Source organism: Chaetodon trifascialis, chromosome 15 (assembly GCF_039877785.1).
Source record: "Chaetodon trifascialis isolate fChaTrf1 chromosome 15, fChaTrf1.hap1, whole genome shotgun sequence".
NCBI lineage: Eukaryota > Metazoa > Chordata > Actinopteri > Chaetodontiformes > Chaetodontidae > Chaetodon > Chaetodon trifascialis.
The window spans coordinates 3704497-3722236 of NC_092070.1; the positions used below are offsets into that span (position 1 = coordinate 3704497).

Sequence of the window (17740 nt, forward strand, 5' to 3'; positions counted from 1 at the left end):
TTCTATTGGAATGAAGATGCAGGACTGTTATGAATAATCTCCTTCCTGACAAGACCGTCTGAAATTTCAGACACCAAATATAAAAATGTGCTGTCAGGAAACCAAACCCAGAAGATAGACAGGAGGCAAACACAAACAGCTAGGAAATATTTGGCCTTGCATTTAAATATTACTATTTGCCAGCACAGTCTCACATATCAGAGCATCATTTAACACAAAGTAACTGACAGAACATAAGGCCACATAATAGGACATGAATTATTCATGTCAAGCATGTTTCAAGTCTGTACTCTGAGTTGATTTTTCAACTTAGTAGTGAAATAATCAGAAACCAAGGGCGACCTGGAAAATAGGAAATCACTATAAAAGCTTACATGCTTTGCAAAATGGTCAGCAGTTATGCATGATTTGTGGTTGATGAGCTAAACCATGCCAGCCAAAAGAATGGACCTCTAAAGCTGCACATGCCTCCCTCAAAGGCAGAAATCACTGAGAAGACGTCCCTCCAGTGTCCATACCAACATGATTAGGATACAGATTAGCTGCTTCCCCACTACTTCCAGTTCCTATGATAAACTAGGAGCCACATCCTGACTCCAGGACAATCTTTTCATCTCTCACTCTCTCATAGAAAGTGAATGAGCATATGTTCCAAAACAATGCAACAGCCCTTTACTCAATTTTTTGCCTGGTGCAGCTTTATAACACATAATTATGGCACAAAAAATGTTGTCCCACGCTGCCTCCATACACATTCTAAAATTGACAGTTTCTTGATAGACCAGTAAATGACCCCAAGCTTACCTCTCTGTTCACCAGGGCTTTTAAACTAAGTAGTGCTCCATCAATCCTCAAACCTCAAGGCTCCATTCAAGCCTTGGAAAGTGAAGGTTTCGAGTGCGGGGCTGCAGGACTCTTGAGCAAGGCAGGCCATCCTGTTGTTGTCACAGCTGTGCTCACTGCCCATGTTAATGTACATTGCATCAGCAGAGTGGATGGACGGGTCCTCATCAAAGTAATTGTGGGGCCGCAGGAGTACCCCACCCCCATTGCCCACTGTTAATGTGTTGGGGATGTCTTCAGAGTGAGGGATGTGGAGGAACCCGGTGGTCACCCAGGCAACCAAGTCCTGCAGGCACATATTCATACACATCAGGGAAATTCTTTCAGCTAAGTTATCCACTTTCAGATTCATATGTGTTTGCATTATCTTATCATTTTTACATGAAGATCTCAACACACCTCATCTTCGATGCTTTCGTTGTCTTCAATGTACTTGCTGAAGTCAACAGCTGGAGTCCAAATGTTGTTTTGACTATACAGACTGCTGCTGGTCTGCTCTAAGTCCTTATGCTTGGTGATAGCAACCTTATACCTGCAGCCAGACAGAAGAGAGAGAGATGGCATTGGATTGGATGAGACATTAATGCTGGTCTCCTGCATGAAAGTCTGATGTACTCTACAGACTTCTGTTGCATGGACTGCCTTTATAAAGTGCTTTCCTAGTCTTACCAATCACTCAAAGCACTTAGCAACTCAAGTCAGCACTCACGCATTCACATACACAGGCATACACCGATGGCAGAGGCTACCATGCAAGGTGCAATCTGCTCATCAGGAATTCATTCACACACTGATGACACAGCATCAGGAGCAATTTGAGATTCACTGTCTTGCCCAAGGACACTTTGACATGTACTCTGCAGACTGTACTGACCTTCTGATCAGTGGAAGACCACTCTGCCTCCTGAACCACAGCCACCCCTGCCGATAAACTAAATGATCAATTAACTTATTGTTGCAGCTCTGATTAGTAGCACAAGTAGAATAGAGTCATAACATCAGAAAATTGACTCAGTGATGCCAGTTACACAGCCATACCTGTCTAAAGTTTGCTAACATTAGCTTTATGTTACCCACCATAAGCTACTTTCCTTTCCAGACAAAGTAAGGCCATAGCAACAAACCACTGACTGTACTGAATTAATGAAGGATGTGCTTTATTGAATATAACATCAACTTTCCAACTTCTTTGTTAAAGCAATATGACTGTGACTGTGCCACCCTCATCACTTTTCAAATAATAAGTATCACGTCACATGCAAGATATATTAGTGGTGTCACCCGGTCATAAGGTGACATATAGCAGTGTGTCGTCTGCATATTGGTGAAACATGATGTCATTATTTGCATCATATGTGGCACAGTGACAGCATACAGAGACAGATTAGTCAGAAAATTAACCCTTCAAAGATACTGGGGACATTTTGTGCATGTTTGGTTTTTTACTTTCAAGCCATTTTGGCTGTGTTGAATAAACATAGCCATGAATATGCCAAAGGATATTCATTTTTAAAATATTTTAGAATTTTCATCTCAGTTTCTTAAATTAGTCTAAAATGGCTAAGCTACACAAAAACCGACACATTTTATACTAGGGACAAAAAATGTCCCATTGAAAACCATTGAAAATGCCTTTTTTGATCCCACATTTATCTTATTATATAAATTAATGCATTCCTATATGTTAAGATTTCATTTTGGACTACTATCTTTAAATTTTAAATTTTTATATTTGTCCACCAGGTGTTGCTACTTTTAACCCCTTCAAAGCATGCAGCAAAATTTCACACTTTTTACTGTTTTCTGCGAGGGTGCTTTGCCACTGAAATGATAAGTCTGTGTCGCTTTGATGTGTGTGTGTGTGTGTGTGTGTGTGTGTGTGTGTGTGTGTGTGTGTGTGTGTGTGTGTGTGTGTGTGTGTGTGTGTGTAAAAAAAGTGAGTGCGCACGTGTGTGTGCAAAACTTCAAAAGTCTTTTCTCTTAGAAGGCCACACTTTGCGTTCTAAACGAATTCAACAATAAAAACAATGACTACCTTGCTTTGGTTCTCACTCAGGTTGTTTATGCAGGAGCACTGCAGTCATGGTTAAAAGTATGAACAGTAGTGCGGGAGTAGTCATTTTGGAGATGGCAAGACATCACAGCACACAGGAGGCTCTGGAAGTTATCATTTACTCTGAGTGCGAGGATGGCTCCTCATCCACCTCCAAGGATTCTGAGGCTGACACGGAGGAGGCCTCAGAGGTAGAAACAGTACAGCTCGAGTCCACGTCTGACTCATCTGAAGAGGAGGCCTCAGAGGTAGAAACAGACCAGCTGGAGTCCAACTCCGACTCATCTGAAGATGAGAGCGGAGGGGAGATGGATGAAGCAGTAGCGGGATGGACTTCAAAAAATTGAAAAATGTTTTGGTCTCCCACAAACACTGAAACGCTCTGCTACGTCCCAGCCACCACAGGTTTGATCCTGGGACCTACACACTATTCCGTCACCCGAATCAGTGACCCGACGTCCAGCTTTGCACTGCTGTTGATGGATGAAATCCTGCAGCATATTGTAGCCATGACAAATCTGCATGGGAGACGCTCAATCGCAGACTGGTGAGATGTGGAGACAGAAGAACTGCAGGCTTATGAGGGGCTGCTCATTTTGGCTGGTGTTTACAGTTCAAAAAATGAATCAACCCTCAGCCTCTGGAGTGAGAAATCAGGACGGAGCATTTTCCGGGCTCCGATGTCCCACAAGAAGTTTCACCACATTTCACATTACAATTCCTATTTCCTGTGGACGTCAATCGAGCCATCCTGGCAGCAGCAGCAGCAGAAACCATACAGGAGGAGGCTCTTCATTGAAGAGGTGGGAGAAATGCTGGTGACCCCAGGGGCAGGGCTTGTGGACAGGCAAGCCAGGCAGTTACTTGGAGCTCCCGGCCACTAGGGGGGCCCCAGCCACTAGGGGGGCCCCTGCCAGTCATTTATAACAAAGATGCCACTTATTTACAACAAAGATTATTGATAGGCCTGTGCTCTCAGGGTCCTCTGTTGGTCCCTGGATCTCACTTTGAGGACCACTAATGTGTTCATTCATTTCAAATGTCCCAGAAATTGTGCATTTATGTGTGCAAAAAACACATTTTTGCAACGTGCACAGGTGGGGTGGGGGCCCCAGGGATTTCTTGCTTGGAGCTGCAAGAGACCCTAGCAATGCCACTGGGTGAACCCACACATCAAGAAGAGAGGGCGCCTTCCCCGCTTATCAGCTGCTGAAGTCTCAAATCTGCAGGGTGCTGCTGCAGGCCCCTGTCCCTTGAGTAAATGTGAGGGCAGGAGGCAGTCCGACTTTTGCACAGACAAAAACAGACGAGTTGGCAGCACCTGCTGCAAATGTGGGAAGTTCACATGCAAGGACCACAGTCTGTCCATTTGCAGCCTCTGCTCCACCTCCACCACCAGACACATACGCTCTCTCTTTCTCTTTCTGTCTTTTTCTCTCACTCTCTCTTTCTCTCTGTCGCTCTCTTGACCTCTCTCTCTCACCCCCTCTCTCTTTTGCCCTCTCCCCATCCCCAACAACATACCTAAATGTTCCACGTTTCTCTTTCAACATTCATCTTTCAGTGTTCATCATTCAATGTTCATCTTTCTCAAATAAATTTCTTTCTGGTTCAAACTGATCTTGTACACAGACAGGGTAATAAGCATTTAGTGGCAAAAAAAAACCCTTTTACATGAGGTAGAAGAAGGCCTACTGAAAATCATCATATATCATTATAGGCTAAGATTATCAACTTTAATCTGCCACTGCAGAAAAAGTAATGATGCATCAAAATCAATGTTGCTGCCAATCATTGACCCATCTCAGGGCCTAATCATAATAATAATCAAATACTCCTTGAAATGTATTTTATGGAAATTATTTTAGTTTTTTTTTTTCCTTCGGTAAAAAAACAGAGGAAATATGTAAACATACTGGCATTTAAAGAATCGTTTAAAGTGGAAAAAAATATGAATATATAATATTTTTACAGCAGTTTTTGAGAAGGTGGCACGTTTTGTCCTGAGGATAAAATGTGTTAGTTTTTTTAAGGATCTTTAGGAAACTTGGGAAATGCATTCTTGGAGCGCACGTGTCTTCTTGCCTGCACAGCACATTAACTGCAGAAAAAACAGTCTGGGTCCAGGATTCCCGGTCCACAGGGAGTCTCATCTTCTCATTGTTACTTTCCAGCCATGCTGCATAACAGGTACTGACTGTGATTTTCACAGGAATTACGTCCAGAAATGTTTGCCTTCAGATAAAACTTAACCTGTTGGAGGTCATATTCTGAGGTACTCCTGTCAGTATTTGTAGAAAAAAAAACAAACATCTTGAGTGTTCGCAATCATCAACTTCTGGGTATGACTTTTTAACTGTCAGGTCTCACCTTGCCCAGGACATGGCCCTCTCTTCTACCTGGCTCTCTGGGAGGTGATCTCCAGCATAGGAGAACACCTGCAGCCTGTAGGAGCGCTGGTGACCCCAGCGGTTGGTTTTTTGGCTAGCAATGTGGAGGTAGCGAGGACTCTTGGTGTCATAACGCAGAGCAGCCTCCTGCAGAGGTGTCACAGTAGTAATTAGTGCCACAAGATTCAAGAGATACTCTGTTGACTGTTGTAATGGGAATTCTTATTATTCATCTCCTTTTACTCAATCACAAGCATTCACTGTCTAAAAGCCAAATGAATAACCATGTCATATGATTAGGTGTGTGCATGTGTCATAATCTGCTGACCACGACACCATGAATGCTATTTACTGATTAAATGACTGTACACGCATTATAACGTGCCTATTGTGCTGACATTGCTCTGATGATAGAACAAAGTCATCCAGTCTACAAGATAATGTATTGTATGTAATCTAACAACTTCTCCTGCTCCAAGCTCTTTTTTTGCCATTTCACACTTAAGACAGCAAGGAGGGAGTCTGTCTGCAGATGTCAGAATAAACTCTCAGAAAGACAACGAATGACTTCGTGCTTTTTAAACAAAACTGCCATAACAAACTTGGTGTTGTCAGCAAGATCACCCGTGAGGTGAGTGAAGTCAGTGCTGCAGGTTTTAAGTGTGATCAGCTGGAGTCTGGGACTCCAAAACCTCGAACCTCCCTATCAAAGTTGGTAGAGAAGCGGGGAACCTAACAAGTGGGGACCGACGCCCACTCACTGGTGTGATCCAAAGAACTTTTCTGGCACACAACCTTGTCTTTCTGGTGAGTGAATTCAGAAACAGTACCTGGGGAAACCACCTGGGGTGTGTTGTAATTGATGTATTAACAGGGCAGGTTTGGGACTCATAGAGGGCAGCCCTTGTGCACATTGATAAAGCTTTGAATGTTACCATCAACAATTGTTTAGTTTTAGGTTTGCAGTTCTAACAACGCAGGGGGATAGAATATTTTTACATTACACTCACTAGCAAAAAAAGTGGGGAGTTTGGTAAAAATAATGAAAAAGAAAAAAAACTATAGAAAAAAACTAACAGTAAATATCAACACTTGATTAGTTGAGGTGGTAAGAAAAAAAAAATCCAAGGTCCTTACAATTCCTCCTAAAGAGAAGAAGAAACTAACAATCTAAAACATTTTTCTTCTCTTCTTCTTGTCCTTTTTCTTTTCAACAATGAGTTCGAACAGCAGTAAAGATAAAGCACCTGAAAATGCACCTCTAAAGTGTTCTCCCAATATTCGGTTTATGATGACAAAATATGGTGAACAAAGTACTGACCAAATTAAAATCTGGGTTCAGGAGTGTGGGTTCCCATGTACTGGCAGTTAGAGCTTAAAACAATTAGGACACTTGAAAATCCAACTAACAGCAATCAGTCAGGCAAAGCAAAAGAAAAAAGAAACTGTTTAAAGCAAACTGGGAAGCTTATGCATGTTGGCTCACTGACAGAAAACAAAAGGCAGGGAAAGCTACACTAACCTCTGCATCTCAGTGCCTCAAACTAGATCCTGATGTGGACTCAGCTCCGCCCAGAAAACAGCCAGCACCAGATGCAGACCGAGGAGGAGCAGCCAGTGCTCCAGAAACAACTACAGTCACAGCGTAATCACTGCCTGAGAAACCAATACCTCACCCGAGAGTGGAAAGAGAGAGACCTTCACCTTATGCTACCTGTTGACGAACGGGGTGGGTACATGGCTATGATACTGACACAAGACCATGGGGGACGACAGAAACCTGTAGCCTATTTCTCATCAAAACTTGCCTCAGTTGCTGCAGGGCTCCCTATATGCCTTAGAGCCGTGGCAGCTGCTGAAAAAGTCGTGATAGCGTCATGTGACATTGTAGGCTATGCTGATCTCACTCTACTGGTACCACATGCTGTGGTACCTGATATCCTGCAATATTACCACAATAATAGAACATAACCAGTTGTGCATCTTAAATTACTGCTTAATTTCAGTCCAACTGAAATTACAACAGATATCTTTTGCAATAAAAAAACAATGGCAAAATGTTTTTTATTATCATTTTTAAGCAAGGTGTAAAGTTCTTTGAGTAAATATGAGAAAAGTTCCTTTTTCTTTCAGCCTCTGAGGGAGTATGTTGATGTCTGTGCTTAATTGACAGCAGAGCCAATAGGGAACCCCAACAGGAAGTGCAGGGGCGAAGTAAACATGTTTGTGCTGTAGCTTACAGGCCACAGGCAGACAGCGTGACACCAGCATCAAAACTGGCGGAGAAAACATGCAGCCAGCTGTGTTTTCATGGTTTTTAATGTGCTGCATTTGACTGCCTAATGAACTATTCATCCTGCAAACTGGCGTCAGCAGTAAAGTTTTCCCTGGTAGAAATGTGTTTGGTCACTCACCTCCACAAGCTAAGATGTGAGGCAAGATATGCTCCTGTTTGTATGTTACATAGGAAAGAGAAATAAGCAGGAGAACTAATATAATTTGCTGCATACAGCAGCATTTTGGATATTTGAGGGCAGAGGAACAACCTGTGAACACAATACTTGTATATTATCATTGTATAAAGTTTTTGGTTGTATTTACACATCCAGCAGACATGGAGCAACATTAGCATTCATTTGGAATCATGTTTGAATGTAAGTCCAATGTAAGTCCATCTTATCTCCCGTTAGCTGCTAAATGTTCCACTTTGTACATTAGTTAGTCTATGCCTGTCTGTCAGAGCTGCTGCTGGGCAGCTCATGTACGGTGGATTCATGAATATGCAAATACAAGCAACAGGTGCATCCAAATCTACTAAAATTCAACGTGTGTTCCCATGCGTTGGGAATATGAGTCTGCTCATGTGGACAAAGTAACCACAAATGATAATTTATAATAACAGCTTGCTACTTTTACAATATCTGGATAATTAAACACATACTCAGAAAATTGGAAAACTGGAACAAATCAGTTACTATCCAATAACACTGTTCACAGACATGCAGTCTTTACAAAAATAAATAACACTGTGCCTTTGCAGAACTGTTCATGCTTTCTCCACACTCAAAAATGCCTGAAAGAACTTCTCATGACTGTGACTCCTTATTATCCTTAAGGAGTCCTTACTGTCCTTTAAATGTGGTTAAATGAAACCTAAATGTAAACGAACATTTCAAAGAAGTGAAAGAAGACGAAGCCAGACCTGTTCTGTTTTGAGTTGCTTCTCCACTAGCTGAGGGACCATAGCGTAGTGATCAGGCATCCATGGCAGTGACACATTGACATACTCCATGTCTTTGGTCTGGAAAACATTCCTCACCCCTGCAGAGGAAATTATGCAAAAATGTTGGCAATAATTATTGTTTTCTGTTCTGTAGTTTCCAAGCAATAAGGCAGCTGCATTGGACCTGCATGCTCCTATAGCTCCATGTCAGGTGGTTCTTTATTTTTTTTATGAATACATTTAAAATTGTACTAATCAATATTTTTAGTAAACAGTGGACCTACAGTAATGGCCATGTGTAATGTGAAAAAGGGTTCTTGTTCTGATGAACTCATAGTGAATTATCACCAAATCTGAAGTTCCCCTCAGCTTTACAAAGTGTTTTACAGTCATTCAGCTCATTGTTTTGGTTTTACAGCTTTAATGTTCAGATTGTATAGCCTGAAAATTAGATACTGCTTATCCATTCATATTTTTGCATATTTATTCCCACATTGAATTTAGCTCAATCCACAACAGACACACAACCAAGTTCTGTGATTAATAATGGTTCATCCCTGTTCCTTTGTAAAGCCTGGACATCAAAGGCATTACTTTTTCACATCTATTTGTGGTCCATGAGGTCACAGCAGCCGATAACAAGCAAAGAAACATATAGTTTTGACTCTATAGCGTCCAAAGAGCTTCGGACCTGCATGGGAAATCAAATGGATAGAATCAGCTCTCTGGCAATCCGCTGTACTTTGGGTGCTTATTTTGGACAAGCAGGGACAAAAAATCCTTTTGACGAATTTCTCATCACTGGTCAGAAGCCAATGTCAAAATTTATTCTATGACGAATGTCCCTTAGTTAAATCAAAGTTGCCTTGTTTCACTAATTATGACATATGCTTTATAGTCCACAATATGTGTGCACTGCTGCAACACTACCATCGCCATTGGTTAAACCTGCTGCAGGGCCCAAGGTAAAACTTTGCTGTTGAGCTGCTACTGGCACCCCACAAATTCTTACCATAGTGTCAGCTCAAAATTTCTGTGGGTGATGTGGGGACCTTGAATTCATCCTGGGTATGGTTGTAGTCATGAAGTCCCTTGGACATGGATGCATCAATGGTTTTTTCATAACTAAACGTTTAATATGAAATTGTGGTAAATTTGGTTTTATATTAGACATTCACTTGTTTTTCTGTTTCTAACTTTAATAGCGTCATGAAAATCGCACCAATTTCGTCCAGGTCGGTATTATTTTGTAGAGATAACTAAGCCAGACATTTCACAGGTCTCATCAACTCACCAACCTCAGTGGTTGTGGCGAAAATCCAAACGAACGACGCTGAATATCCTTCCGAGTACCAATCTACTTGGTCTCATCTGTTTGGAAGGTCGGTATTTATCTTTCACAACCATTTTTCTCCCAGAAAATCATGTAAAAATATCTTACAAACAGTTAGTACTAATTGAGAATTATTCATTGATATTTCTCCGTTTTATTTTGAAATAGCTCTCTGGAATTTCAACCTACCAACACCAATCTACTTCTCATCTGTTTGGAAGGTCGGTACTGATCTTGCACAACCATATTCTCCCAGGAAAACAATTAAATATATCCCAGAAACTATTAGTATGCATTGAGCATATTTTAGGAATATTTCTCGGTTTTATTTTGAAATAGCTCTCTGAAATTTCAACCTACCAACACCAATCTACTTCTCATCTGTTTGGAAGGTTGGTACTGATCTTTCACAACCATCTTCTCCCAGAAAAACATTAAAAAGATGTCCCAGAAAACGTTATTATTCATTGAACATTATTTATGAATTTTTCAGGGTTTTATTTTGAAATAGCTCTCTATTTTCCCACCTACCAACACCAATCTACTTCTCATCTGTTTGGAAGGTCGGTACTGATCTTTCACGACCATATTCTCCTGAAAAACAATTAAATATATCCCAGAAACTATTAGTATTCATTGAGCATATTTTATGAATATTTCTCGGTTTTATTTTGAAACAGCTCTCTGAAATGGAAATGAAATCACAGTACAGTGTTAAGGCAGACACTCACTTTTATTTTTTGTCCAGTATCCATGGACAGAGTTGCATATGGTGTACTTAAGTCACAGATCAACAGATCCAAACAGATGAGAAGTAGATTGGTGTTGATAGGTTGAAATTCCAGAGAGCTATTTCAAAATAAAACGGAGAAATATCAATGAAAAATTCTCAAGTAGTACTAACTGTTTGTAAGATATTTTTACATGATTTTCTGGGAGAAAAATGGTTGTGAAAGATAAATACCGACCTTCCAAACAGATGAGACCAAGTAGATTGGTACTCGGAAGGATATTCATCGTCGTTCGTTTGAGTTTTCGCCACAACCACTGAGGTTGGTGAGTTGATGAGACCTGTGAAATGTCTGGCTTAGTTATCTCTACAAAATAATACCGACCTGGACGAAATTGGTGCGATTTTCATGACGCTATTAAAGTTAGAAACAGAAAAACAAGCGAATGTCTAATATAAAACCAAATTTACGACAATGAATATGAAATCAGATTCTTCTCTTTGTGCTAATAGGGCTTTTAACTCTTGACAACGTTTTTTCCCAGTATTGCTCTGCTCTTTAGTGTTCTGTGCGCTGCCACTCACCCAACACATCCAGGTCCACTTTAAAGTTGATGAAGTGAGTGTGGATGTTCCCCAGCACCTTATCCGCCACCTGGTGTCCGTATTTCAGGCTACCGTCCACCATGTAAGAAGAGCTGATGTAGCCGGTGGCGTGCACCTTGGCCTCCACTGATCCGCTCTGGTAGAAGATGAAATCCCACACGTAGTCATAGTTTCCTATAGCTGTGATGGTCCTGAGCACCAGGGCGCTGTTCACCATCCCGCCGTAATTATGGTGGTAAAAGTCATCGAAGTGCCTCCGCAGGGGCTGACCCATGTTGTGCTCAAAGAGACATATCGAGTTCCTAAATCTGGCCGGGGCTGGGGCATCAATGTAGCGGTATGTATCCACGTAGGTGGCTTCGTAGGGACAATCCACGCCACGGGCCAGTTCGTTCGCGAAGCGCCCCACCCCGACGCCTGATTCCACAAACTTGGTCAGCATCATCCCTGGAGTGACTGAACCGTACACCGCTATGGCCTCCTGCACGCTCAGCTCGTAGACTATCCTCTCGCCCTTGAAACGCACATCAAAAACCCTCATGCCCGTGAGAGAGCTGAGTCCGAAGGCGAAGCTCCAGTCCAGGTACAGGACGTGGTTGTTGCTGACGCTAAAGCGCTTTCCCTCGGCGTTAAACAGCTGCGGGCCGATCTGCAGAGGCTTCTGTCTGGGTTTCAGTGAACCGTAGTCAGGCGACTCTTTGTAAACTATCTTCTTGACAGATCCCGCGTCATATTTCTGTTTAAGTTCTTCTGCGGTGTCGAAGTATTGGCCGTTATAAAACAGCCGCTCCACTCTCCAGTCGGCCGCGTTTACGCTCTCATGGTTAACCAGCACCTCAAAGCCCACGGGGTGGATATAAATGCCATCCATATTCCTCAAGAAAGACACCCAGGTCTTCCTGTCCCCGGATCGGAATCCGCGGGGCATCTGCTCGAAACCATGCAGCTTCTTGTCCTCACCCATGTCGAAGCTCTCTTTCATGAGCTTCTTCAGTTTGGAGAAGATTTCAACCTCAAAAAAATGGTGAAGCAAGACGTATTCCCCGATGGTGACAGTGCGCGCATTGATAGGCAGATCCATATTATACCTCTCCTTTGTGACATCTCTGTGGTATGTTGGGTTGGGAAGCGGCCCCACTATGTATTCCTTAATGTAGCCTTGCGCGCCGTAGAAGACCACCACTGTCGCCTCTCTGACCGGCTTGGCACCTTTCGCGTCCAAGTAAGCCAGCACGTCCGCTTTCTTGGGCAGAGATAGGTCTATTAAAAACAAGAAATTTTCCGATGGCTTGGTGATCTGGTTGGTGGATATGTCCAAGCCCTTCTGCTTAATCATGTACTGCTGGACGCGCAGGTACTCCTCCCGGGTGAGGTCAGCGAACACGAGGCTGCGCTCCTCATGTTTGCCCCGCAGCGGGTGGACACGCTGAGTGGTACATTTGGGCGTCCTGCTGGAGTAGATACCGATCAGGACGATGTTGAGGATGATGGAGACGATGACAAGGAGGATCAGCGCCCATTTCACTAGAGGGTTCATTCTCCTCTCTGCCATTGCGCACGGCTTTTGGAGAAAAGGCGGAGAGGAATAAGTTCTAGTCTGACCAAGGCTGTCTGACCGTTTTGTTAAGGACGGGCGTGCCCTAAATTCTGCTGTTTCCCAACCCTCTCCACATGGATTTTTTTTTTTTTTTTAAAAGTAGGTAAAGTTAGAAATATATTCACAGATTCGAACTTCCGGGATCAATAACTCCCACGCGAAAATTTGTTAGACAGCAAACGATATCTCTTTCCAACCGTGGTAACACAGACAACGAGCTACGACCTACTTATTTTTTAATCAAAATAAGCCGTCCTCCGTGCAGTATGAATTACATTGGTCTCTACGAGCGGCCAGAAGCGAGACCGGAGCGCAGGGACCGTCTACAAATGTCTATACCGATAAGAAACAATAAAAGATTATTCAATAACTTTACTTCTGTCAAGTGTAGTGGCACCAAAATCCCCACATAAATCAATGGCCACCTCCTGTTGATACTACAACACTTAGTTTGGGAAAAGGTGCTTTTACATAATTTTGGGGAATTTTTATTGGGAATAATATTCAATAACTTCATGTTAATAACATGTAGTGCCACCAAAATCCCCTCACACATCAATGACCTCCTGCTGGTTATACGACAACATATAGTTTGGAGAAATGTGCTATTTCATACTTTTTGGGAATTTTTAAAGGGAATAATATTCAATAACTTTGCTTCTGTGAATTGTAGTGACCCCAAAATCACCCTTCACATCAATGGCCTCCTCCTGGTTATACTACAACACTTAGTTTGGGAAAATGTGCTTTAACATAATTTTGGGGAATTTGTCAAGGGAAAAATATTCAATAACTTCATGTTAATAATGTGTAGTGCCACCAAAATCCCCTCACATATCAATGGCCTCCTCCTGTTTATACTACAATACTTAGTTTGAAGAATTGTGCTTTTGCATAATTTGGGGGAATTTTTCAAGGGAATAATATTAAATAATTTCACTTCTATGATGTGTAGTGCCACAAAAATTGGCCTACACATCAATGGCCTCTTCTTGGTTGTACTACAACACTTAGTTTGGGAAAAGGTGCTTCTACATAATTTTGGGGAATTTTTCAAGGGAATAATATTTCGAAGTGTTGTAGTAACCAGGAGGCCATTGATGTGTGAGGGGATTTTGGTGGCACTACACATTATTAACATGAAGTTATTGAATATTATTCCCAATAAAAATTCCCCAAAAATATGTAAAAGCACTTATTCCCAAACTAAGTGTTGTAGTATAAACAGGAGGAGGCCATTGATGTGTGGGGGGATTTTGGTGTTATGTTAATATTGAGTTTATCAACCCGACTGTCCAAAGTCATACATGTCAGAAGCTCCACATATATCATTTTCTACACTAAATACACTTTCTGTGATCATAGCCAGGGGTCCAAACTACCCAAGCAGAGATGCTGTCAAATGAATTGTTTGATTTTGTAAACAATTAAGAAATGACAAAATTTCACTTTCAAATTTCACTATATAATAACTGTTCAGCTACATTTTCTGTTAATCGTATCTACTTACACAGAGCTAAAATCTCCCAGCCTTTTCCAATAAGCATTCCTGATGGAGACTTCCAAATCCCTTTTAAATTACTTACTGACTCTTCTGGGACTGATAAAGTCAAACAGTGAAAAATGGACCCATATTTAACGTCCTTATAGCAAGATAGGTGTAATAAATGAGCTTTCCACCTGGCACACATAAGCCTGATTAAGACGCAGTTTAAGGTTCTCAGTGATACCTGTTGCCAGATTGTACTGATTCCTTTGTGGCTTCCAAGGTCGTTTCCAGTGTGAGAAGTAGTGTTCTGGCATCTTCCTTTCTCGTGTGCTTTTGTTAGCCTTCTTCAGAAGTAAATGTTGGATTTCCTTTTTATGGTCTGCCACTTACTATGTGCTTTTTTATGGTGTAAGATAGCTGTCAAAAAGATGTGTCCGTTATTCTGTCCACAGTGTGTGTGTCTGTACACAAATACACAGATAGCTAACAGGCTTCAAGAGAAAGTCAGAGGCTGGAGTAAAGCTGAATGCTCTTTACTGTTGTCGTCATTCTCATGAAAGGATTTTGTAAAACTGAAATGATACAGAAGGAGCACCAATTACTGGATGCTATATAAACAGTTATTATTAATTAAACAATTATAAGTCCACAGACATAGACATATGTAAATTATCTAAACAGCTACAAAGCTACAGCACAAAACACCACATTCAAGTGGCCTGTAAATAGTTGTACATAACTTGTAAACAACTTGCAAACGATGTACATAAAGTTCACCAGCTCAAAATATCACTAGAAACAGCACTGGCATACTTGCAGCAGGAAATCCATCAATTACAATAGGAAACACTCATAGCTAGCCCAACACTGCAACACTGTGTTCACATGCAAGTAAATCAAACTTTTAAATGTAATATAACTGGATGAATTACATGACACTTGTATACTATTATCAACTGTAAATGCAAGCACAACTTACAAGCGATGCTTTCCAAGGCACAAACAGAGGAACGAAAAGATAAAGAAGCTGCAGCTGTAAGCTGACCACATGTAACAACTTCCTGATTAGAATCCCTGAACTATGGCTGTGTCCCAATTCAGGGGCTGCATCCTTCGGAGGATGCATTTGAAGGCCGATTATGTCATAGCGCTGTGCGAAGGCTGTCCCAATTCGTCCCAATTTGAAAGGTCCTGTTGACATAACAGAAAATATGCTTTACATGTCATTTTGTAGAAAATGGATGGATGTCATTTTGTGAGAAAGGAGCAGACGGAGGAATTTATTAAACTCCGTGGTCAAAATGACCACCTGTTTACAGGCGCCAAAAACACGGCCACACTCGGATGGAGGTAACTGTTGAAGCATAAATGAATAGCCCATTTGTTCTCTATACATACTGTATTTGTATGTGAAAGTTACATAAAGGAACCCAAATCCTGTACAAAGACCAAAGTATAAATATAATCTTTGGATCACATCAAATGAATGTTGTTTTTGGATGGGGGTGGGAATTTTATTTCTGTCCTGATGTCACTTTTTATGAATCTGTACATATCTGTGATAATGTGATCTTGTGTGTTTACCTTTTGTCATGCTTCACTCATGTTTAGAACAATTCTGCAAAAAATGGGATTGACAAAAAATGATTGACAGGTGCTGATTTTTTTTATGTTTTTTTTCTGTTTGATTATGTTCTGTGTTGTTAGATTTAAATTGTTAATTAAAAATATTGTGTTCTAAATTGAATTCTTATAACCTTGTTACATTATCTATTCCATTTCTTTTTTATTTTTTTCTGTGATATTTACAGATATTTACAAAGATACAATATAAATATTTCTATTTACAAGTGGGCATTCTTAAAATGTACAACTATTTACAAAAGATCAGCAGAAATGACTATTTACAGAGATTTGCAGATTTACAGAGAACATATATACAGTTGAGGCAGGAGTCCCTGGTGGTGCTGCAAGATTATTGAAGCAAACAGTTTCCTGTTCCGATAACAGTGACCATCAGGACCGCTTGGAGGCTTGATCCTCACATGGCAGCCGTCGATTGCTCCAGCAGCTTTTCGAAAAACTCTGTGTCTTGCCAGCTCTGCAAACCCCTGAGTTACTGCTGCCAGGTCTTCTGTGGTCTTGGGGAGGTAGATGACCCTGTGGCGAATGGCCACCACCTCCTCAGTAACTCAATGGACGATGCGGTGAACAGTGGAGCGAGCGAGGCATCCCAAACACCCTTGCCACCACAACTGGAGGATGTCCCACTCGCCAGCCAGAAGAGACAGACCAAGGTCTCTATTGTGGCACCCCATCCGTGTCGCCTTTCCTGGTGGAGAAGCTCCAGCAGCACCGCCAGGGACTCTCTGCTCAGCCTAAAATCTCGTCTGGCGTAATGATCGCTGAAAAATAATGGCAGAACAGGAACACTGATGTTTATGCAGCAGTACATCGTCCTTGCCTGGATGGAGAAAGGAGGGTAAGAACAGGAGGATTAAAAAGACCAAGCAACTGAATTTTAGTTGATACGACAACTCTAGTGAATGTTAAAGCTTAGACCAATAATGCTTCATTTCTCCATCTGTTACACTTTGGCTCCTCAATATGGTTCTGATGTTTAATAACACAACATTTTAATAGGCTATTGAATTAAGTCAGGGTTATTTACAGGGTTCATACACATTTAACTATTCAATTCAAGCACTTTCAGATCTTGAAAACATAGCATTAAAATTACAGCATACAGAAGTATCAAGACTCATGGTTAAATGACATATATGTCAGTCCATAGTTTATATGGCAAGCGTTTGTCACTAAACGGTATCATTTATTAACGGGTATATTAATTACCACAGACTATGGTAGCTATGTATGAACATTAATATGGGTTAAAATAGCTGGTTAATGTTACCTCCCCACGGCGCTCTCCCAGCCAGAGATAAACCAGCTGCCGGTGTCACAAAACCTCTGGCTCCATTGTCGTCTGTCATCTGTCTGTTATGTTTCCGTTGTCTGTTAAATTTTTGTCTCTGTACGTGTGTTTTTCCCGGGTTAGGAGGGAAGAACTTATGACGTTGTGACGCAATCAGGAAATGCTCTGAAGGCTAGACTGTCCCATTTACCGATAATTGATGCGGCCGACGGAGGAGCCTCCGAGGCCGTGGCCTCCGTGGGCTGTGTAGGCTGTGTCCTCCGAAGGATGCAGCCCCTGAATTGGGACACAGCCTTTGACCTGGCTGTGTCACATGACTAAAACAACCAATGAAACATTAGCAGAACCTAAAGAGGAGAATAATGAATTGCTCCCAAATGACCACAAGGGAGAGAAAACACACAAAGAACATGACATCCATATTTTAATGTTCTTTACTTGCAAGCTAAAGCAATAAGTATGTGAGTCCAAGAAATGTACATTGTATAAAATGGTTCTATTTTATGAAATCAATAATAGCTATGCACATTATTATTGACGT

The 17740-nt window shown here is 41.5% G+C and overlaps 1 protein-coding gene across 1 annotated transcript; it reads right to left on the minus strand.

Moving 5' to 3' along the window:
- Nucleotides 1-539: 539 nt before the first annotated feature.
- On the minus strand, nucleotides 540-12737 carry LOC139342864 (primary amine oxidase, liver isozyme-like). Its single transcript, XM_070980127.1, has 5 exons — nucleotides 11158-12737; nucleotides 8489-8607; nucleotides 5267-5433; nucleotides 1243-1375; nucleotides 540-1129 (listed from the first exon to the last, which is right to left on the minus strand). Exons 1-5 carry the CDS (start codon nucleotides 12728-12730, stop codon nucleotides 845-847), a joined length of 2277 nt encoding a protein of 758 aa, XP_070836228.1. The 5' UTR covers nucleotides 12731-12737; the 3' UTR covers nucleotides 540-844.
- Nucleotides 12738-17740: the final 5003 nt, after the last annotated feature.

Coding starts and splice junctions, on each gene's coding strand:
- LOC139342864 (XM_070980127.1), bottom strand. CDS start 12,730: ATGGCAGAGAGGAGAATGAACCCTCTAGTGAAATGGGCGCTGATCCTC. Junction 8,608..11,157: donor AGTGGACCTGGATGTGTTGG/GTGAGTGGCAGC, acceptor TTTCCTCTGCAG/GGGTGAGGAATGTTTTCCAG. Junction 1,376..5,266: donor AGGGCCATGTCCTGGGCAAG/GTGAGACCTGAC, acceptor GTCTGGCTGCAG/GTATAAGGTTGCTATCACCA.